Source organism: Mesoplodon densirostris, chromosome 1, assembly GCF_025265405.1.
Source record: "Mesoplodon densirostris isolate mMesDen1 chromosome 1, mMesDen1 primary haplotype, whole genome shotgun sequence".
NCBI classification, from domain to species: domain Eukaryota; kingdom Metazoa; phylum Chordata; class Mammalia; order Artiodactyla; family Ziphiidae; genus Mesoplodon; species Mesoplodon densirostris.
The window spans coordinates 120,310,565-120,334,333 of NC_082661.1; the positions used below are offsets into that span (position 1 = coordinate 120,310,565).

The 23,769-nt window shown below is 41.4% G+C and overlaps 1 protein-coding gene across 2 annotated transcripts in view; it reads right to left on the reverse strand.

Annotated features, from left to right (window-relative positions):
* CCDC6 (coiled-coil domain containing 6) overlaps positions 1-23,769 on the reverse strand; it is a 119,677-nt gene that overhangs the window by 30,924 nt on the left and 64,984 nt on the right. For both annotated transcript variants that reach the window (XM_060108646.1, XM_060108636.1), the window contains exons 3-5: positions 19,356-19,484; positions 2,837-2,940; positions 737-897 (exon numbers count right to left, since the gene is read on the reverse strand). In XM_060108646.1, coding sequence (XP_059964629.1) covers positions 737-897; positions 2,837-2,940; positions 19,356-19,484 — 394 coding nt within the window. The remainder of the gene's footprint in view (positions 1-736; positions 898-2,836; positions 2,941-19,355; positions 19,485-23,769) is intronic.

Below are 23,769 nucleotides of genomic sequence, written 5' to 3' on the forward strand. Positions count from 1 at the left end.
AATGCAGAGTGATGTAATCAAGTGTCCAGAAATTAGTTCCTTTGATTTCCAAAAATAAAAAGGAGAAATTTCAAAAGCATTTTTTCTTCAACCACCATGAACAATCGTTAGCTGAGGCCAAATTTCGGTAGTAAAGAAGATAAACACTATTCTCTGCCTAATGCCCCCAAAGTACACTGAGGTCTCCTGCACTGCTTCTGTTAGCACCATCCGAGAGATGAACACCAGGAAGAAGGTTAGAAATAGTACCTCTGATATAAAATAGATAACTAATGGGGACCTACTGTATAGCACAGGGAACTCTACTCAATATTATGTAACGACCTTATATACAGGAAAAGAATCCAAAAAAAAGAGTGGATATAGGTATATGAATAACTGATTCACTTTGCTGTACCACAGAAACTAACACAACACTGTAAATCAACTATACTCCAATAAAAATGTATTAAAAAAATGTATTACAAAAAAAAAAAGAAAGAAATAGTACCTCTGATTCTGGACCATCCTGAAATTACGTGATTTTCTAGAAGTACTCTAAACTATTTGCCCTGCCCTACTGTAATTTTTTTTAAATAAGTTATTCCAGGATGACAGACATATAAATATGTACTAGCGATGAAACACAATATGAATTTGATTTATACAAATTCAATAGTAAATATAGGTAAAACTCTATACTTGGTAAGTGGATTAATTCTGTGGACAGATGACCAGTGACACCAAGGCTACGTACGCTGTAACTGGGCAGCTCTCAGTTGCTTCTTCAGCCTCTCCACTTCATTCTTTAAAAACCTGATGTGTCGCATCATGTTTTCTGGAGAGTCGATCTCCATGGAGATGTCTCGAGGCGATGGGGGAGCGGACACCGGCTGGTCTAATTTCTCCTGCAGGATTCTTCATTGAAAAGAAAATTCCAACAATGAAAAACAGTTTGCCTTTAAAACACAAAACGTTGATTTGATGCTCACCATCGTCTATTTAAAAAATACATGAATAAGTTCTCAGCAATCAGAAAAATAAATAAATAAAAGACAAAAACAACAAATTCTAGCTGGGAGGTTTAACAGCATGCTCATGTTAATCGCCAAAATTCATTGAATTGTTTGACTCCTGTGCCCATTTTCCATCAACTTCTGGTCGCCCTTACCTGACAGTCAAGTCAAAGGGCAGAGCTGAAGGAGCCACCTTCCTTTTTCTCCTTTCAAACGGCCACTGGTAATAAAGTCTCACTGAAAAAAAAGTCTGTAGCACTGGCTTCTGATTATCATGCCCGAATACACTGGGCAATCAGAATGATCCGCTGACTAAATGGTCCACATGCTGGGTTGGAGGGAATGGCGACACTGGAGGAATTTCCTCTCAAGGCTCTCAGTTGAAACTTACAAACTACAGATTATGACTCTCCTTGGAGAGTGACATCATGTAAAGAGACTGACTTCTCAACTCCCCCCCCTGAAAAACCAATCCTGAAGGTTTGGCAAACTGGACTGACGGCCCTTTGCTTCTGGCCACAGCAAAGGTAAAAAGAGTTCAAAAAACAAAAACAAAATGTACTGGGTTAATAACTGGTGGTGCCACCTTCTCTACCAATTATCATTATTTCGAAGCACCTAAAACATGAATATTCTACAAAGTGACAATTTCATAATGTTCGATGCAATAATTTGGTACTTATATATATAAAACCTCCCACTGCTTTTTGCAAAGGAAGACAGACTGGCAACAGACCTCTCTGCCCCTTTTATAAGCTGCTGGGAAGTTTCTGGTTTAGTTTGGTTTTCACCTTTTTACCTTTGAGTTTACCCAAGTGCAAACTGTGAATTACCTTCAGGCCTAGCCTTGTTGAGAAAACTAGTAGGGTAAATATTGTAATGGTCACTCCATCTATTATATGAAATAATTTTTCAAGCTTCAATTTATTAGCACTACTGTAATAAGGCAAAACACAGCCGATTCAACTACTGCTTGAATAATTCCCTATAGATATACCTCAGATGGTTAGTTTTCTTAAAGGCTGTGATATGGCTCTATGTTGCAAATCTTGAGATGAACTCAATTTATGGATGTTCATCCAAACCAAGTACTTATGGCAAATGTCTCTGGTTAGCAAACAGAAGATCGTGGTGCAGTAAATGAATGGATATTTTCAAGGAGCTCCCTTTCTACACCCAGACACACATCCCACCCACAGAACCTCCTGCCATTATTCAAGCTCCGCTCCACCCACCCCAAAGCACACAGTACTTAAATCTAAGGGCCCAACCGGATCTTGCACACAGGGGTTCAAGAAGTATGTGCTGCTGAGTATTCCATATCCATGCACATACATTTAACACCAAGAACCCTAACCTTAAATATGTACCAGTATTTCTTTATAGCAAGTCTTAAAACACACAGATGATCATTTTTCTATCAAAGTCCCAGCCTTCCTAATGAAGTACCTTCTAGAAATGTGTGATAATTCACAGTACCCAGCACATATCCTAAGCACTTCAGAAAATGAACGGGGAAGCCAGTTCAATTAGGTAAAACGCTGGAACTGCAACCATCCTCTAGAACAATAGAGGTGAACAATAGCTCCTTAATGAATTTCTTCACAGGCTTTAATACCAAATGAAAAGAAATTCTACCAGGTCAGTGAGGGAGAAGTATAAAGAAGTGACCAACAGGAGGATAGGCTATCAACAGTTTTTCCACTTGTCAAATTAAAATGATGTGCATCAACCAAGGAATTAAAATGTCCCATTGTCATTCCTCGGTCGCACCCAGCAAGCTACCCCACTCCTCCAGCACACACATACATACAGAACTCCAAATGTAAGACTACACAAACCGCTTTTCAGCTTCAAGTTTATCCATCCTTTTCCAGAGACGATTCACTAGTGCTTCTTGTTCTTGTTCCAAAGTATTTTCAAGGTCAATCTTCTCTCGTCTCAGCTGAAGGAAGGAAAACAGTTTTGCTGAGAATTGTAGACCACTTAAAGTTTGTTAAGTAGATTTTTTTGATTGGACCATTAGGACCCCTTTTCATGGAGAAAACTGCAAAGGAATGGCCAATTTTCTGGCACAGATACATGAAGTGCATCTAGTTCTTAAACTTTAATTGAAAACATCGAGACAGGTTCATTCACTGATGTTAAAGCTTAATTGCTATCTGGTACGTGAATCACAGTGGTTGCTTCAGCATTTATTCAAGGCACATGGAAAGAGGGTTTGAGGAGTTCTGCTTACTAGTTGTCCCAGGACTTAACTGGGTTTGTCCCCCCCAGTCCTGCATGTAGTTCAACATTAAACCAGAAAGGATATATTACTATTTATATAAATAACTCAAATACCTGAAGACAATTCTACGTAGTGGTTAAAAAGCATATGCAAAAAGGATAAACACCGAATTCACAATACAGGTTACCTATGGTGAGGTAAGGAAGAAGGAAAATTTGATTTGCGGGGGGGGCAGTTACAGAGGGAACCCCAAACTGCATTCTACTTCATAAAAAGAAGCAATACGCGGAAGCAATTAATTTAATCCACTAATGTAAAGCAATATGCAAATATAGAGAACAATGTCAGACACTGGTTAATAGGGATGATGTAACAGGGAACTAAGGAGTCAGAAATGTCTGCCCTCAGGGGCCTTACATTGTAGTGGGGGCCAAGACAGTAAACGAAACAAATTATAGACTCTGGTAGAGGGTGAGAGAGAGATGAAGAAAAAGAGGGCTAGTGAGGGGGGTAGAAAGTGCCACAATGAACAGATTTCACAGAGCCGGGTAGAGGGAATGTGTGATATCATTCTTTGTATTTGTCTATATGCTTGAGATATTAAGTAATTTTAACAGGAATCTTTTTTAAAAGGGGGAAAAGGTTGTGTTACTGCCCCATGCTGTCTCTTCAACCAATAGCAATTTACCTTTTCAATCACAGGCTCAACAAATTATTTTTGATTGCACAGCTGTAAAGATGTCGAAGTAGCAGAGTTCGTATCTTCTTAGCAGGTTAGAGGCAAGCTTCTCTTTGATCAAAGATCCCTATATATACAGTAAAGTGAGACCAATTCCATGGACAAAAGGTAGTCTTTTAAAGGAACCAAAGCAGACAGACCTTACTCCACAAGTGAATGAGCCAAGATCCCACAGACTCAACTGGAAACATAGCCTCGGTACACTTTCTTTGCATGGGAAAATGCAGAGGAGTCACACTGAGTCGGAAGCATTCGGTGCTGAAGCTTGGAGCCGCCTAATGCACAAATGCTCTTCAAGATATTAAACAGTTCCTACCCGCCGTGAGGAGGAGAAACCCAGGAACACCTCGCAGAACTCATAAGAACCTTGGTGATCCTCTGACCACATTTTGGGCCAAGCTTTGAAGTATAATTCGCAGCCATTTATTTAAAGAAACAAAATGCCAAGGCATTTACCCCTTAAGGACTCTATTCCCAGGTTTAACTAAAACATGATAGCGGGTACTTGTTAAGTGAGAAAAAAATTCAAGCAAGGCATTGTTTCGTAGTAGAGATGCCTGGTAGAAACTTATGCCCAATGACTTTTAATTTTAGAGTAACCATGCACCATGCTAATCAGTAACTCTGAAAAGCCAAGTCAAGACAAAGCTCTCTGCCCACGTATAACTGACTTGGCATGCAGCTTTGAGTAGGTACTCACCTGCCCTCATCTATGCTGGCCTTGATGACGGCCAAGGTCCCTTCCAGGGCCACCCACTCTATCATTCTCTGTCAATCTCAAGAGGGCAGCTGTCTTCAGTCTGGACTAGCTCCGTAAAAGATTTTTAGAGCCCGAAGCAGCAAGAGAAATCATCTATATCCACCCTTTCATTTTAGAGCTGAGGAAACCACTGGCCTGGGAGATGGTGTGACTCAGGAAAAGTGATGGATGCTGCCAGGAGAGGAATGGGTATCAGTCACCATGGTGACCAAAAGAGTTGGGTCCCATCCAACCAGCAAGTTCAGAGCATCTTAAGGGGCAAGTAGGATTTGGGGTAAATTATCCAATAATACTTGGGAATAGCCGAGTAGGGGTAGCTTAGTGAGTCTGAGAGTATGCAGAAGCAAATAAGAGAGCAGGAGTAACAGGAGTTGAAAACAAACACGAATCTCAGCTTCTTTTTGGTACCTACTGGTAGAGCTACCAGCTATCAATTTGCTGCCGACTTCAGTGAACCAAGGCCTCCTGGGGGTGCAACTTGGGTTTGCTGTACCAGTTTGCTCTACTAATTTGTTTCCATGAAGCAGGCAACACAGGAAGCCCAGTGCAGGAGCTTGGATTTGGGTATTTCATTACACAGGCTGGCAGTGCTATGGGAGTCCATATTCTCTCTGGCCTTAGAAAGAACAGGGCTTCCAGTCTTGTTTTTTCAGCTAAAAAAATCTTAACTTTTCAGCATCGCTGAGGAGCTCTTACACTAAAGACCAGAGAAGTTAGAGGAAATGGTACTAATTATGATCATGATTAATTCCCCCTGAAGTTCTTTATCAGAGCTGCCCTTCCATCTCCTGTCCATCTAATCCCACAGCCTAAAAAGAGTCCACACCAGTACTGTCCATTCGGACAGAAGTAGATTTTCAGTGCTTGCATTGCCCTGAGATCAAACAACCCTCAAATCTGATGGTATACGTTAAATTTACAGCGTACAAAGTCAGAAATTCTTGCTCGAATGGAAACAGCAGCCCAGTGCTGCATTCCTTGCCTGAGCAGATGATCTCTTCTATGCTGGTCTCCATCTGTAATACTCTCCCCCATCTCCTTCCTCATAATAGCTAATGGCCTTTTTAATTCAGTGTTCGCACAACAGGCACCTACTCTCTTCCATTGCCAGACATCAAATTCTCAGGCTAACCCAAGCCCCTTCTGACTGGATAGTCTGTGGGCATGCGGCAACAACGGATATAGCCGATTCGTAGAATATTTATTTGAAAGGCTGCTTTGTAATTAAGTCAGGTCAGTGGCCTCCCAGCCAAACTCTTTACTCCTCTTCAGTAGCCCTTCCTCCCACTGAAAGTTAATTAACGTGGCACCAAGAGTTGTTATTATATTCCCCAAATAAATACACAACTTCTTTTTTTTTTTTTTTTTTTTTCCCCTTTTTGCGTTATGCGGGCCTCTCACTGTTGTGGCCTCTCCCGTTGCGGAGCACAGGCTCCGGATGCGCAGGCCCAGCGGCCATGGCTCACGGGCCCAGCCGCTCCGCGGCATATGGGATCCTCCCAGACCGGGGCACGAACCCGTATCCCCTGCATCGGCAGGCGGACTCTCAACCACTGCGCCACCAGGGAGGCCCTACACAACTTCTTTAATGGATAAACTTAGAGTGTAAAAAGAGAGCTGGCTCGTCTGAATTCACAGCCCACCCTAGCTGTGTCTTTGCAGTGGGCAGACACTCACCACTAAAAAAGCAGAAAAAGGGGGCAGCCAAGAGACGGCTCCCAACACCATCGCACTTCTCTCTCAGCATAGCATTTTCCCATTTAAAGAGAACCATGATGCTGGGCTGGGGGGAGAGGTGGTGGAAAGGAATACTTGGCCAAAAAAAAGCCTGATGAGAACTTCAGCATGACCACTGCGCTCAATGATAGAATTCTGAAAGGTTTTAGTGCACCTTTCAAGCTACTTTGTTTTAGCCTAACCGCCACATTATCATCATTTCTATGGGAAAATATATTTTGAACCCCAAACATCTGACTGAAAAAACGAATTTTGGAAGGCAGCCCATGACAACTAATCCACGTGAGGGCTACCACATACACGGAACACAGACACAAAGTTTGTTACAACGTACGGCAAAAAGTACTTAGAATGATGGTGATACAAGAGGTGTATACCAGATGTAAGAAATAGCAGAGTACTCTAAGACCTACATTGACCAAACTCTTATTAGTTGGCTAACTGTTTGTTTTTTGAAAGAGATAGGGGTAAATCCTAAGAAAACAAATGGGTGTGGGAATTAACACAATCTCCCCAAACTCTCCAAGTTAGGTAGCATCTGAGAGCCATTAACAGTTCAGCCCGATTTCCTATCAATTTATTACATAATACCATAGATGTTCAAAGTGGGGACCTTGGAGGTATATCAGAATCACCTGGGAAAATAAAACGTACAATATTCAAAACATGACTAAATCAAAGTCAGAAAAATGAATGCAGTTTCTGCAGTGGACTGACTGTGTCCAAAATTCACATGCTGAAGCCTAAATCCCCAGTGTGATGGTATTCGGAGGTGAGGCCTTTGGGAGGTAATTAGGTTTAGCTGAGGTCATGAGGGTAGGACTCCCATGATGGGATTAGTGCCCTTTCTAGTCGTGAGCGACCTTGCAGCTTGCTACTCTCTGCTCTCTACCAACTGAGGACACACACAGTCAGCAGTCTGCATAACTCCATCAAGCTAGCACCCTGATCCTCGACCTCCAGCTTCCAGAACTGTGAGAAATAAATTTCTGTTGTTTATAAGCCAGTCTGTGTTGTTATAACAGCCCAAATGGGCTAAGACAGTTTTGTTTATACTGCAAGAGTAGAGACAGTAAAAGATATTACCTCATTCCATACCACTTTGCCAATACATCTGAGTTAATCATAGTTTTACTTATAAATAGGAAAGAAGTGACTAATAGGATTCATGAAGGGGCTATTAAAACATACCACATGCAAATGATGTGAAATGCACAATGGCCCTTGCTCTGTGGCAAAGGTCCCTCACAAATTAAAGCAACAGAAACAAGTGAAGTAAAACTTAAACACTGCCTCTGTTGGTGTGGCAATCAGCGGAATTTTACTTAGCCCTGGCAGTTTTCCTAGGCTGGAAGACATCTGACCTTTGCCTTCTGGAAAACATATATATATCTTTAAGAAATCGAGCAGCCAATTTGTGTTATAGATGAGACAGGTGTTCATAGACTACAGAGCTCCCAAGGTACCTATTTGATCAATCAAGCTGCATATGATTTCAGAATTAAAAACAAGTTCTAGTTCATCACCACTGGCTTGTGTAATGTTGAGCCCAGAAAGAGCCAATGGAAGTTCATCAGTAAGGAGCGAGAGAAAGGATGATCACTTTCAAGTCTAGGTGGTCAAAAATTACAGTTGAAAAGAAATTTATCTATGTGCATCAGAAATATACTGACAGGGGGACTTCCCTGGTGGCACAGCAGATAAGATTCTGAGCTCCCAGTGCAGGGGCCCGGGTTCAAGCCCTGGTCAGGGAACTAGATCCCACATGCATGCCGCAACTAAGAGTTCGCATGCCACAACTAAGGAGCCAGCCTGCTGCAACTAAGAAGACTGTGAGCCACAACTAAGGAGCCTGCCTGCTGCAACTAAGACCCGGCGCAACCAAATAAATAAATTTTTTTTTTTTTTTGCGGTACGCGGGCCTCTCACTGTTGTGGCCTCTCCCGTGGCGGAGCAGAGGCTCCAGACGCGCAGGCTCAGCAGCCATGGCTCACGGGCCTAGCCGCTCCACGGCATGTGGGATCTTCCCGAGCCAGGGCACGAACCCGTGTCCCCTGCATCGGCAGGCGGACTCTCAACCACTGCGCCACCAGGGAAGCCCATAAATATTTTTTAAAAAGAAAAAGAAATATACTGATAGAAGGAATTCCCTGGTGGTTCAGTGGTTAGGACTCCACACTTTCACTGCTGAGGGCCCAGGTTCCATCCCTGCTCTGGGAACTAAGATCCCACAAACCACGCGGCATGGCCAAAAATGAAATATATATATATATATATATACTGACAGAGAACAAAAAAAGATGCAAAAAAAAAAATCATGAAGAACTATATAGCAAGATAAATAGGGTCTGCCCTTGGGTGAAAGTAACGTTGGTGGTCATTTATCTTCCGACCTTTTCCAGCTCCCACCCGATTTTTTAATGAACATTTACTATTTTTATAACAAAAAAATTTAAAGACATCTAATCTTAAAAATTAACAATTTCCTAATAGTACATCCATTAATTTAGGATATTAATTCACATATCTAAAATACAGAGTGAACCAATAAACTCTCAGAGGAGAAATGATAGTGAAGGCTTAGCTATCTGGAAGACAGAATTTTCCAGATAGCCAAGAGTTAACCTTCTTTACCACAGCTTATAACTTTTTTCTTCGCAAACACTGTGTTCCTATAAAAATTAGATTTGTTCTTTGAAATGGACAGAACTTCAGGATAATATTAATACCCCATTAATATTTAATATGTGAAAATAACACTTTCATAGTTTACCAGCTCAATAAATTTTGCTTTTGTTCAATGATACTGAAAATGAAGGTCTTTTATGAAATAGATACATATATAATTAGTCAGATTTATATGGTTTCTGAGCTTAAGTTTTTATCACTTTGACATCAGCACAGTATTATACAAATGTGCATAATGGGTTCATAATTCCTGGGGACTCTTTTACCAAATAATTACCATCAGTGGAAAGCAGGTTTCAGAGTCTGGGGTGTAAACTCTTTTGCTACATCAAGAGATGTAGATGTAGCGGAGAAATCCTGGGGAAAGATCACATACCATAGTGCATGTTGCAAATACACTATCACATCAAGAAAAAAATATCAATAGCAGTTGTTTGGGGAGGATTGTAGTCTCGGTAATTTTTTTCATGTTTGTACTTCTATGTTTACATTTTCCACATTTTCTTGAAACAGCAATGGATTACTTTTACAATGCAAATGCTTGATTAAAAAAGTTTTCAAGACTTCCATAATTTGAGATTAGTATTTGAAATCAAACTTCAAAGGATGCACAGGCGTCACTAAATTTCAGCTCCTTAATGCAAATGAACCCTCAAGGAACATGGTTGCTCCTTGGAACCAGCAGGTGGTCCCCAGAGCTACTGCCACAAGAGCCCTCCACTGCCAGAATCTGCAAGGGCAGCCGCTGGCATGAATGGAGTTCTAATAAAACCCAGTAAGGCCACACTACCCGTGGACTGAAGGAAATACCTATTCCAACTAAAAAATCAATCAAGGATGCAAACCTGAACATGAGCCACTAGGCACTCAATTCTCTTCTAAGTCACAAGGTCACACAGATGATCTGTGTAACTCACTAGAGTTAGGCATTGTAGCTACTATAAATAAGTAGCATCAGAATTGTATGTGGACTGATTGTGACGTCAGTTGGCTTATATTACCTTCTAAACAAAAGAGGCAGAAAGGCCACCGTGTTTCCTTAACTTAGAACCATTGTTCTAAGAGCTGGAAACCTAAAAAGTTCCTTTCTTCTTTATAGAACTTAAAATACGCTAACGGTTTCCTTATTTCGTTTTTAGAAATTGAACAAAAAAAGAAAATTTTGTGCCAAGGATTGAAATTCATTCTAAATCCCAGCCCCTGTGCTTTGCTACAGTTGTAGATGGTGAGGGACACTGGGAGAAGTGGGTGTCACCCCTGCAACGCCCCTGGAAGCTGCGGTCTTGTCAAGTCTCTGGAGTCACCTGATGTTGGCTAGTGGCTGAAGGTAACTGCTGGGCAGGTGTCAGCACCGAGGCCTGCATGAGTCCTAGTACAGCCACGTGGCTGCCTTCTGCAAGACACTCACTGTAAAGACTAGCTTATGGGCTTCCCTGGTGGCGCAGTGGTTGAGAGTCCGCCTGCCGATGCAGGGGAGGCGGGTTCGTGCCCCCATCCGGGAAGATCCCACATGCCATGGAGCGGCTGGGCCCGTGAGCCATGGCCGCTGGGCCTGCGTATCCGGAGCCTGTGCTCCTGAACGGGAGAGGCCACAGCAGTGAGAGGCCCGCATACCGTAAAAAAAAAAAAAAAAAAAAAAAAAAGACTAGCTTATGTCCTCAAAGACACCGCACATGCAGACTGCCAAAACCCCTACTGTTCCCCTTCCCAGTAACAAAGAAGAGGGATTCCACTTCACGTCTTCTGCAGGAGCTCTCTTCTGTGTTCTCAGCATGTCCACTACATGCAACCTGAATCTACATTTTACTGCATTATCTTCTCTCCCATTTCTGTCTCCTCTCACATCCCTGCTTCCCTGCAACAGGCTCGATTTAGATTTATCCAGCCCATGTGTGTTAATTAACAAACAATTAAACCAAGTGCCAAGGAGCTTCAGGTCCTTCTCAGTTGGTTATGCGGGAGGGCGGAATCCTGCTGCAGTAGTAATGCTGTTCCCCTAAGCACAGCACGGCACAGAGCATCCCTCATCACCGTCCACAGGTCCACTGGCCTCCCTGGACCAGGCTCCACGAGGCCAGGGATCTGACATCATCTTTCTTAGTAGAGTTTGGGGCAGACAGCAGGCATGTTAATAAAGGTGTGTTGAATTAACGCAGAATATGTGCCACAGAAGTGCAGCGTGGACAAAAAAGACAGTCACACAGATCCATGGATTAAAGAGATGGATAACCAGATCAAGGAAGGTGGTGAGACGTTTGAGGCTCAAATAATATGTATGCTCATTTTCCTGGAAAATGGGGAGGGCAAAGTACCACAGAAATTAGATGAAAACTTTGATTATTAATGGCAGCACATACAATTTTTGGAGCGCTTACTATATGTGAGTCACCAGGGACACAGGGGTGAGGTTAACATTGTACCTTCCCTCCTTTACCTTATGAGGAGCTCACAGAAAAGAAATGATTTAATTGTTAATTGCTGTTTGCATACCAAGTGGTACAGGAAAAGGACTGAACGTTATTGGAAACACTTTGGAGCACAGTGACTAGAGGAGCAAACTGGGTAACAGTTAAATAGGGATGGGGCAGGGGAGGGAGAACATGGGACAGGCAGAGGACACAGATCCATGGAAACGTGGGGGCAGGAAAGCACTGGGCACATCAGAGCATGATTTTTAAACTGCAGGTTGTGACCCACTATTGGATTAGGAAATTAGTTCAAGTCAGTTGTCACCTACATTTTGCTAAAAAACGAAATAGGATTGGACAGAAAATCAGTGCAAAGCACATAAGCAAGTGTTTCACAGAACTTGTCCCAGTCATAAATACAGTTAGAAAAACATCAGTGTACTGGGTTACCATGTAAACTTATTTACTGCTGTGCAATCCACATGGGAACAATTCTGAGCAGGGGAACAAAACTTGCCACCCCAAAATAGGTCTATTTGGCACAAGGATTAATTTAGGCTGATTGTGACATAGAGAACAGACTGGGGGTTGCCAAGGTCGGGGAGGGGTGGAGAGGGATGGGCTGGGAATCTGGGATGAGCAGATGCAAACTGGTATATAGAGAACGGATAAACAACCAGGTCCTACTGCATAACACAGGGAACTGTATTCAATATCCTGTGACAAACTATAACAGAAAAGAATATGAAAAAGAGTGTATATATATGTACAACTGAATCACTTTTGCTGCACAGAAGTAATTAAGACAACATTGTAAATCAACTACACTTCAATTTTTAAATAAATAAACAAATAAATGATTTAGGCTGATTCTTTTTAAGCCCCAAAGAATCAGGAGGAACCTTTGACCTTCCCCCTAACTGCCTAAAAGAACGTAGGTAGAGGACCTGTTCCAGAAAGGGAGCTATCACCACGATAACGGTAGCATGACCTAGGTGTGTAGAGTGGGAGGAATCCAGCAAAGCCTGTTTGTTAAAATTCCTCTCTGTGTCCCACTGTCTCTGCCTAGCAAACATTTGTTTGCCCAACGTTTGCTTTTCCCTCTGCTTGTCAATTGCCTTCCTCCCCTCCTCTGAAGTTCCAAAGCTCTGCCCACAACATCCTCTTTTGTCTTTAGTGCTGAAGACAATATTAAAGGGAGGGTTTCAACAATTTTGGCGAATTTTCTCTCCCACCTATACATGTCATTAAACTTGTTGATTTTCTCTGTCTCATGTCAATATCATTCTTCAACCAGCCAGAAAAACCTAGAAGGGGAGAGGATAATTTCTCCTTCCCCGACAAGAGAAATGAAAGAACTTCAATAGGGATGGAGCGTGAGGAGAGGCAGAATGGAAGATTTATCCCCCCAACAAACCTACAAGTTAGAGAGTAAGTCTGTTCACAGAAGAGATCAAATTGCTGGCCTGAAGTCACACAGCTTGTTCAGGTGAAAGGGAGATATGAACCCAAGAGCGTCCCAAAACTACAGGGGCTAAGATACTGTAATTACACGTAGATGCTAATAAATAAAATGACCATTCCAATCCTAAAGCTAGCCTTTAGAAATGGTTGTCTGTGCTTTGGGAAGAAAGGACATCTCTGATAAGAAAATACACCCCAGATTCTAGAAATAACTGATAAAACTTTACTGGGCCAACCACAGGAGAAAAGAGTAAGAGGTCTAGTACATGACAGGCATCCCTGTTCATCATTAAGTGTCAGCTGAATTACATGACTAATTTTCCAACTAATTTATTCCAGATTTTTCTACTGTACTAGCTAATAATAGTTAAGTGTCAAAAACACCTGTTTATGGCTGCTGTTTTCTTCTTTCCTATAATTTTCTGGGCAAAGTACACAGAAGGTCCTCACATCTGCTGAGCTGAACTTCACTTAATAAATAAGCTAATTTGTGCCCTTTCATGCTAGTTATCCTCCGGAGAAGGAAAATCCTTCCTAGTTGACAGAACACATTCTGATGAAGAGCTCTTGACACTTAGAGAATATTTTAAGTTCAAAATGTTCTTATCACCTAAATGTGACAGTGACCACATGTTGGAATAGGCAGTGCCCACCAGTGTGTGTTTAAAAGAGCCCTTAAGAGGGCTTCCCTGGTGGCGCAGTGGTTGAGAGTCCGCCTACGGATGCAGGGGACACGGGTTCATGCCCCGGTCCAGGAAGATCCCACATGCTGCGGAGCGGCTGGGCCCGTGAGCCATGGCTGCTGAGCCTGCGCGTCCGGAGCCTGCGCTCCACGGGAGAGGCTGCAGCGGTGAGAGGCCCACGTACCGCAAAAAAAAAAAAAAAAAAAAAAAAGAGGCTTTCAGAGTACTAAAGTCATATTGACTAAAGTAATCCAGTTTGTTAGACTAATACTAATTATTAGTGCTGCAAAGACCTCCTAATGTTACATTTTTCTGAACATGCTTTTTTATATCTGCTTATAAAGTATCTTTTGGAGTTAAACATTCAGAATGCTAAGTTGTGTGACTTGGAAGAAAGCCTCTTGATCTCCCTCTGGGTTTCCTTCTCTGAAAAAGTGTGAGCAGGTATGAGCAGGCTGGGCCACCTACAGGCCAAGCTGGCCCATTTTCCTCCCAAGCCTGCTTCCTAGGCAGCAAGTTCTGGAGGAAGAGGAAACAGGTGCAGGTAGCTGTGGTTCCAAAGCCTGGGCAGATCTGATGCCCCTGCCCCTGGATTTCCTCATGATTTCCCCACTTTCTCACATCCCCATGAGGGGCTGGGGACAAAGTAATGACAGAGGTAGTCTTCCCCCGCAATGTGGCCTTCCAGCTCTACAATTCTATGAATTCTTATCCTGCAAAACACCGACAGAACCACTGATAGCCCAGAGCCCTTGATGATCAAGCTGGTAACATTCCCTTCTTAAAGAATGAAAAGATCTCAGATTCTAAGAGAAGAACAAATGCTATCTGACTAATTCGAGGGTCCATGCCGAAGGCCTGACTTTTGGTGAGATTAACTTAAAATTAGGCCTCCAGCACGTGAGTTAATTGGAGCCCAACTTGCAAGGAGTCTAAGACTTAGTCCCAAACCCAGATAAGTTCTGCTTTACAGAGAAAAGGCAGGTGCCTTCCTTTTCTTTCTTTCTTTTCTTTTTTAATTAATTAATTAATTCATTTATTTTTGGCTGCGTTGGGTCTTTGTTGCTGTGTGCGGGCTTTCTCTAGTTGCAGTGAGCGGGGGCTACTCTTCGTAGCAGTGTGCGGGCTTCTCATTGTGGTGGCTTCTCTTGTTGTGGAGCACGGGCTCTAGGTACGCAGGCTTCAGTAGTTGTGGCACACGGGCTCAGTACTTGTGGCTCATGGGCTTAGTTGCTCCACAGCACGTGGGATCTTCCCGGACCAGGGTTCGAACCCGCATCCCCTGCATTGGCAGGCGGATTCTTAACCACTGCGCCACCAGGGAAGTCCCCAGGTGTCCTCTTAAAAACTGTTACAACCTAAGCTACACCTTCAAAACAAACATGTTATGGCCAACACGAATACCTGGCAGAGGCCTTCCAATACCCCTTCTGCAGGTTCAACCCATTAGGTTCAAAATATAGATGATTTTTTTTTTTAGTTTCTTTTTATTTTGAATTGAAGTATAGTTAATTAAAGATGTGTTTGTTTCAAGTGTACAGCAAAGTGATTCAGTTACACACATACATATATATGCTTATTTAAAAATTAACAGCAGCAACTACCTTATGTTGAGTGCTTATGTAGCAGGCATTATGCAAATCACCTTACACTCTCTCTCATTCATTGTACCTGACACAGGTTTGCTATTATTGCCATTTTACAGATAAGGAAACTGAGGCTCAGAAATGAACTGGTTGAGACAACTAGATAGTCACATGCAAAAGAATGAATTTGGACCCTATTTTACACCACATATAAAAATTAACTCAAAAGGAATCAAAGACCTAAATGTAAGCACCCAAAAAAGACAACAGGGGTAAATCTTCATGACTTTGCACTCTAAGATATGATACCAAAACACAGCAACCAAAGAAAAAATTTAATAATTGGACTTCACCAGAATTTAAAAACCTCTATGCTTCAAAGGACACGCTCAAGAAAGTGCAAAGAACACCCACAGAAAATGAGAAAATATTTGCAATGATGTATCTCATAAGGGACTTGTATCTTATAAAATACATATTATATGTATAAGAATATATAAGGAACTCTTATAATTTCATAATAAAAAGACCTTGAATAGACATTTCTCCAAAGAAGATATACAAATAGCCAAGAAGCACCTGAAAATATACTCGACATCTTTAGCCTCAGGGAAATACAAAACCACAATGTGATGCCACTTCACATCCACCAGGATGGCTGCAATAACATGGTGCAGCCACTTTGAAAACTGTCTGGCATTTCCTCCAAAAGATAAACAGAGTTGGCATGTGACCCTGCAATTCCATTCTAATTTCCAAGAAAAATTCAAACACATGTCCACGCAAAAAATCGTACATGAATGTTCACAGCAGCATTACTCATAATAACCAAAAGGCCGAAACAACCTAAATGTCCAGCAAATGATGAATGGATAAACAAAATGTGGTACATCCATATAATGGATTATTACTTAGCCAGGAAAAGGAATGAAGTACTGATATATGCTATACCATGGATAAAAATATCATGTTAAGTGAAAGAAGGCAGTCACACAAGACCACACACTATATGATTCCATTTATAGGAAGTGTCCAGAATAAGCAAATACACAGAGACAGAAAGTAGAGTAGTGGTTGCTTAAGGGGATTAGGGGATTGAGTGACAAGGTTTCTTCTGAGGTGATGAAAATGTTCTAAAATTGATTTTGGTTGTGGTTACACAACACTAAATATACTAAAAACCATTGCACTGTACGCTTTAAATGGATGATTTGTAATGGTATGTGAATTATAACTCAATAAAGCTGCTACCAAAAAAATAAATAAATTAAGATATTTAGCAGAGGAAAGAGGTTCACATCTGGTTCCATTCAAGTCCAGTACCCAGGCCCTGAACCTACCCTACACCGCCTTTCAAAGTACAAATGATAGCTCTCCAGGCACCTGTCTAAATCCACACTTTATTTAAACTCTTCCAACAAAGCAGCAGCAAGGCACGGGACACATAGGATAATTGCCTTCAAATAGAACTAAAATAGCTTTTAGTTTTAAAAATATGTTTATTGTCAGATAGAAGAGCCAAGGCATGTACTACACACATATATCATTATAATGCATAGTACAGCACATGCCTTGGCTCTTCTGATAATAATTTCAGTATAAGATATATTTTACAGCCTACAACATATTGTAAATATTATAATACAGATGATAATCCCAAGAGATGGCCACAAGAGAGGATCAGATCACATCCATGGAAACATGGAAGACATTTATTTCTACAGTAGAAAGAAACAAACATTCCCCCCTAAACACCAACTAAGATTACTTGTAGCTAAAACAAATAAATTCCCCAACATATAATCATCCTAGACATACCCAAAAGAAAGGGAGGAAAGTTTTAGGATGGTGTTACTTTTCTCCATCTTAATTAAAATGAGGACTTGTAATGGCCTATATGGGAAAATAATCCAAAAAAAGAGTGGATATAGGTATATGTATAACATTCACTCCACTGTACACCTGCAACTAACACAACATTGTAAATCAACTATACTCCAATAAAAATTTTTTTAAATTAAAATTAAAAAAATAAAATAAGGACTTGATATCCCAGATCTGAGGATAATTTCCAGTTTAGGGCTTTGCAATGCACACATTCCATTGTGGAAATCCATTTCTTTAGTGCTGAGGTCTGAAAGATGCCTTACAGCCGGCTACATCGTTAACTTTGGGAGAATGTATGCCTTGGGCCTCATTTTAAAAGCATTTAGTTACTAAAGTTTCCAAAGAGCCTTAAGACCGTGCAGCCATCCATCCTCTCTCCCAGGGACGGTAGGATCAGCCAACCCTTCTCTTTCTGACTCTAGGCCACTACCCCCACCTTGTGGCCACAACTAAACTGTGGGGGTCAGAGCTCCAAAGTCTCCTCAAGGAGCCTGTAAGCAAATACAAGATAGAAGCTACTTCCGTTATTGACAGCCATCACAGGGAAGGTGTTGACCAAGGGAAGTTCTCACAATACCAACCACTGTGAAAATTTCACCTGGCCATTTGGTTAACTCTTGATTAACAAGTAACAGGAACGAGTTCTTGGTATGTCAGGGACTTAAACAAGAATCTTCCAAACTTTAATTTGAAAAGAACTGGCTATTGCCTACCCTGGAAATTAAACAGGTGAACTTTGGAACAAAATGCTTTAAGCTGGAGGCAGGGTTGGGGAGATGTGGGGGAGTTTTCTAAATTTAGAAATTGCATCTGAATTCCAAAGAGGATGGGTAAGAATAGATTACTCTGGATATGTGTAAAACAGCCAACCCTTGGAAATGAAACTTTTTTGTTCTTTAACCTAGAAGGAATGGAAAAATTTCCAAGGCCATTATTCATAGTCTTAGAACACCCAGTGACGTTCCACCCTTTGATATAGGTAGATACAAGAATAACACAAAAACCAAAAGTCAGTCCAATTAGTTTAAAGCAAACCCTGACTTCCTCTCAAGCCTGACATTCCCCTCACGGTTTCAGTCTCAAGTACAATGATGAAATGAGAATGGTCCTGAGGGTGATTCAAGAACCAGTCAGCACGGACTAAGATGCACAGAAAGATCCTAAAATTGGGATAAATCAGACAACTCTGCATGAAGAGCTTGGCCAAATCATCAAAGTGGTAACTGGGATCCACATCGCAAAGAACTAGAAAATGTGAATACACTGAATTTGACATGGAAACCAGGTGGCAGTAGACTACGGTCAGCCTCTTCTAACTTTGGGAAAAGAGCGTGGGGAAAAGCACTAGGAGCTTCTGCCTGACACCTCAACTTGGAAGGACTGACAACGGTGGCCCACGATTCTGTGAGTTGGCAGATAAGGACCAGCCTGGCCTCCTAAGGCAAGACCTGTGCTCAAATACCAACGTCTACCAAGGGCAGTGGCCAAAGAAACTGTGCGCTATCACCTTCCGCCTTCTGTACCTTTTTAAGCTTGCCACGCCTGACTTTAGTTTGTGCTTCTCTGTTTGCAAATGGAAAACCTGGGCCCAGAGAAGTTAATGAAGTTAATGCGAGGTCACAAAACTCATTAGTGGCTGAACCAGGATGTGCAACTAAGTCTAGGACTCCATACCTGTATCAACAAATCTAGGTGGGAAAAGACGGGGTTCATATAAGGTTGCTAATAATTCAAAGACAAAAAATGCTAATTGTTCTGAAGAACCCTTGAAAGAAAAGTTTTAGTTCCATAGCCACACTGTCTCAGGAACTTTCACAGAAACAAGCCTGTGGTTAAAAACATATTCTTCCCCCTTTTGCAAAAGGAACCTAACATTTCCTGCCTATAAATCAGTACATCACAATGTATCTCCTGAAACTTTATTAATTGTGGTTAAGAAAAGCAAAATTGTGTGAAAGAGTGAGCAGGTGCTATGCAGATCTGCCAATATGTACTTCAGAGAGGAAACAGCCACTGTGAGAAGAAAAAGTTGAAAAATATTTTTCACTGACATTCCTCAGGACCTCTTAAAGCTTGAAAGAACAGCTGATGATATGAGAAATATATATATATATATATATATATATATATAACTATAACGATCCTAAAAAGGGTACGGAGAGAACCATACATTTTTACCTGTTCTAACGTAAGCTGCTTAGAAATGGTATCGTTCTCCAGTTTCTTAATTTTCTTCATCAGTTTGTTGACCTGGAATTCCTGCTCCTGCTCGAGGTGCTGTTCTAGCTCAGCTTTCTCATGCTGCAACTGGAAAATGAAAAAACACAGATGTGGAAAGCAAGACACTCAAAGCCATGGGAACAATGGCTCCGAAAGCTAGTTAAACCGAGTGTATCATAAAAGTTACATTAGTCATTTCTGCTCATATGTCCAAGTGCACACCTAGTAACTTGCTCCTGATTCCTCTAACTTATAACCAAAAATTATAGTGCATAGTCAGAGGCACTTGATCTTAGTCAAAAGGCCAAGAAATGATAGGGCAAATATATCAGAGCATCAAACCATGATTAAACACTGATTTCCATTTTTAAGAACATATAAGTGGTTATCTCTGTAGGGAACAATTGGGGATGAGGAAAGGAAGAAAACTTACTTTCCAGCATATATATAACCCTTTGGTACTCTTAAATGTTTATACCATGAGCATAAAAATTATTAAAAAATAGAAATTTTGCAACTGTCAGTTTTTATTGAATGAATTACAGTTTACTTGCATTTATACAATGTGTGGAGAGAGGGAAGAGATGCTACAATCACAAAAAATACTTAGTAAATTATTCTGAATGCTGTTTCCCAATGTACTAGTAAGCATGCTTGGCAAAAATAAGTACAAATAATTAACTTTCTGTAATGAGACCAAACATCACACCTCCTAAAAAACATCTTTCCTAAAAAACCAAAAGGCAAGGCCTCTTATTTATGAAATTAAAAGATAAGGTTATGGTGTTGCTGCAAAAGAAGTTTAAAAAAAATGTACTCCAACCTTCAAAACCAAAAGAGAATAAAAGAAATTCAGTGGACACACAACGACTGGGGTTCTCATGAATCACTGTGCATTATTTCTCAAGTTCTCAGCTGGGAGGAGCTGTTGATTCATGGTAGGGGGTGAAGGGAATGAGAGCCACAGGGCCTGGTATTTTCAGAACCATGGGCAGATTAACCAAAAACTACTAAAAACAATGAAGCACACCTAGTTGGATTGCGGGGTCTAAGATGACACCACTCCCTAATTCTACCTTCAAAACCATTTCCTCAGGCAGGCAGTGCGTCCCAGGCTCATCACATGCGTTAGGCAGGCATGATCACCCCTATTTCATATGTGACGTAACAGGTTACTGGACCAAGGTAATTCATCTGGAAGGTGGCAGAGCTTGGGGCCCAAACCCTGCTCTGAACTCTAAACCAGAGTTCTCCCACCGGGTCCTGAGCAAACCTCAGAGGGGCTGGCTTCACACTCCTCCATCCACAAGTGCCTAGTGCGCCCTTGGCATTCGGAAGGTCAAATGACTAAACGTAGAAAAGAGTGAGCCATATACACTCGCCCAGTGGATGCTATGTCTCTTTGTAAACCCTGCACAGGGTGAGATGGACAACAGAGAGCTCAGTGGACCTGACGGACCTCAAAAGGCTACACCTAACCATCTCCACATTTGAAACAATTTCCATTGCTGTGAAAGCACCATACTTGGTGTTGAAAAAGAGAACAAAAAAAGTTAAAAATCTGACATCTCCTTCCAACACTGGAAATGTTGACTAAACAGATGCTGTTTTCCCTCCAACTGTTTTTGATACACAACTCCAAAAAAACTGGTCAGCCTTGCAGGGACCGAGAAAGAAAGCAGATGTGAAGAGGTGCTTACAGCGACAAGTCTATTTTTAGCTAACCCTTTAAAACTCAGTTTCTGCAAGACCAAGCAGTAATTAAAAGAACTAAGAGTAAGGCACTGAGAATGAGAAGAGTTTCCAGCATTTCGGACACAAAGACCTCAGTGGGAAAAGCATCACTTACGAGGAAAAAATAGCAAAACACGTACATCTTCAACTAATACCTGTATTCTATAAACATTACCTGTGTGGCATGTCTTCTACCTGAATGTATTATGTTAGAGGGAGTACAATCTATGGTTAAGACATTATCCTTGCCCTAAAATAGTTTATGAACACTAAGCTTAAATGATATCTACTGGTTTTAGAAAAACGAACTGTAGTCTTAAAACCTTTAAACCATTTGCATAGCTTTTAAAAAATATTAGCTGTGTTTTCCTCTAATATGTTTTCAATTGCTGTCTTTTTTATTTGAAAGAGCCCCCTTCCGCCTTTTTTTAGTGTTATGTTTCTGCCTTGAAGTAAATTAAAACAATAAAGGATGCAATCTAATGTTGAAAAATCTCTTGCCCCCCAAGCAGCAGTTGTCGCAGAATATCAATCTGAGCAAAGGTAAGGTTCTCATTGGCTTAGAGGAAAATACTCATATACAGACAGATGGCCTAACACCATCAATATCTGATTAGGTATTTCCTATAAGAATACAGATTCAACTAGTAATGAAATCTATAAAAAGCTCTCCATTTGAAAAGGCTGTTTCCTCTCAAGAGCCATACCCTAAGGAAAATTTGATGGTTAAGTGGTCGTTACCAGAACTCAAGAGAGGTCCCTGGGTTATGCTAACCCACTGGGAAAATGTCAAGCCATCCTGAGCTCTAACTATGCCAAAGACACAGTTTTCATCATCCCCCAAAGACAGACCTGGAACAAATGGCTCTGCTGCCTGCTTTGTTCTGCCATCTCTCGGGTGACAAGCAATCTAGGGGAAGGGCATGGAGTTTCTGAACAGAATACTAGAAATAGAAAATCTGGTTCTTCCTTGGAGCAAAGAAACCACCAATAAAAAGAAACACACAGAGAAAAATACAGAAACAACCCCCGCCAAAGCAATTATGAGATGAGAATTATGATGGGCAAGGAGAAGGGGGCAGAGCAGGGCAAGAGAACTTGAGGAACTAACAGCCATAGAGTTCGCCTCATAACAGTTTGCCTGAGAAAAATTCAGAAACTGTTTCTGTTTTAAATAGATACCATGTATATCCAAGCCATGTGGCCCCAATAGGACTGGAACCAACACCCTGAATCCACCTGCCTATTTAATTTTATTATTTTCTGCATTTGGCCGCACCTTACAGCATGCGGGATCTTAGTTCCCTGACCAGGGATCCAACGGTGCCCCCGTCAGGGGAAGCACGGCGTCCTAACCACTGGACCGCCAGGGAATTCCCTCCACCTGCCTATTTTAAAGCTGTCGCCCATGACACCATAAACAAAAACCCTAAAAGGAAGCCTGGTTTAGGCTGACCCAGGACCTATCAAAAGAACTAAACTCCAGTTTCATCTCTGAGTAGCATCTTCAACATGGGCATAAAATTCAAGACATGATTTTAAATTTCTAACCAAAGGTCTTAACGCTTTATGAACAATTTTTTTTCTTTTTTTTTCGGTACGTGGGCCTCTCACTGCTGTGGCCTCTCCCGTTGCGGAGCACAGGCTCTGGACGCGCAGGCTTAGCGGCCATGGCTCACGGGCCCAGCCGCTCCGCGGCATGTGGGATCCTCCCAGACCGGGGCACAAACCCATGTCCTCTGCATCGGCAGGCAGACTCTCAACCACTGCGCCACCAGGGAAGCCCCTATGGACAATTTTTAATCTTTCAGTTAGGTCAGAGATCCTGAGCTAGAACAAAAGTCATTCAATCTAAGAAGTAAATAGTCAAGCAAATTCTATTAATGTGTTTGAAAAAAATTCATGTGCTTGCCTTCAAAATATCTAAAGCAAAATGCTTAAGCAGATTAAAATTTGTTTCCAAAATCAGAATTTTCTGTAACTACACTTCTTATAAAGTCAATCTCAAAGATTACGGAAGAGTTTTGGAACTCTTACCTGTGCAATATATTGTTAACATTAACAACAAAAAACCTTATAGAATGGAAATTATATAACCGATGATCCATTGGCAGCACATTTTCAATGGAATTAAGGTTATATAAATAAAGATTTGTTCCTTAGGATTCAGCATGAAAAATATATTAACATAAGTGAAAAAGCTATAAGCAAAAATATAACTACAAACCTGTAAAATTCTAAGTACTCAAACATGAGCATTTTTTGACTGTATCCACTCACATATGGAGTCCCAAAGCCAATTTCCAGCTCATTAAAAAGCACAAGTATACAATTAAGTTGATCTAAAAATAGGCAAGCCTTAAGCATCAGTGAATTACCAATAATTGTCTTTCTCATAATTTACAAAAGCTTTCTGGAGCCACTTCAGTAAACCAGGCTTCTTATATCGGAGATTCAAGAACTCTTCACTGAATGGCTTTTCTTCTGGGCAAAATTCTCTCCAGCAGGTAAAGGCACCACCGCAGGTGCACATGGATGAGTCAGGCCACCCACTCAGCACACAGCAGGTGTGCCAAATCCCAGGCTGGGCGAAGTATGTTTGCAAGTGTGTCTGGGCCTGTTGTCAATCCAGCCAGTG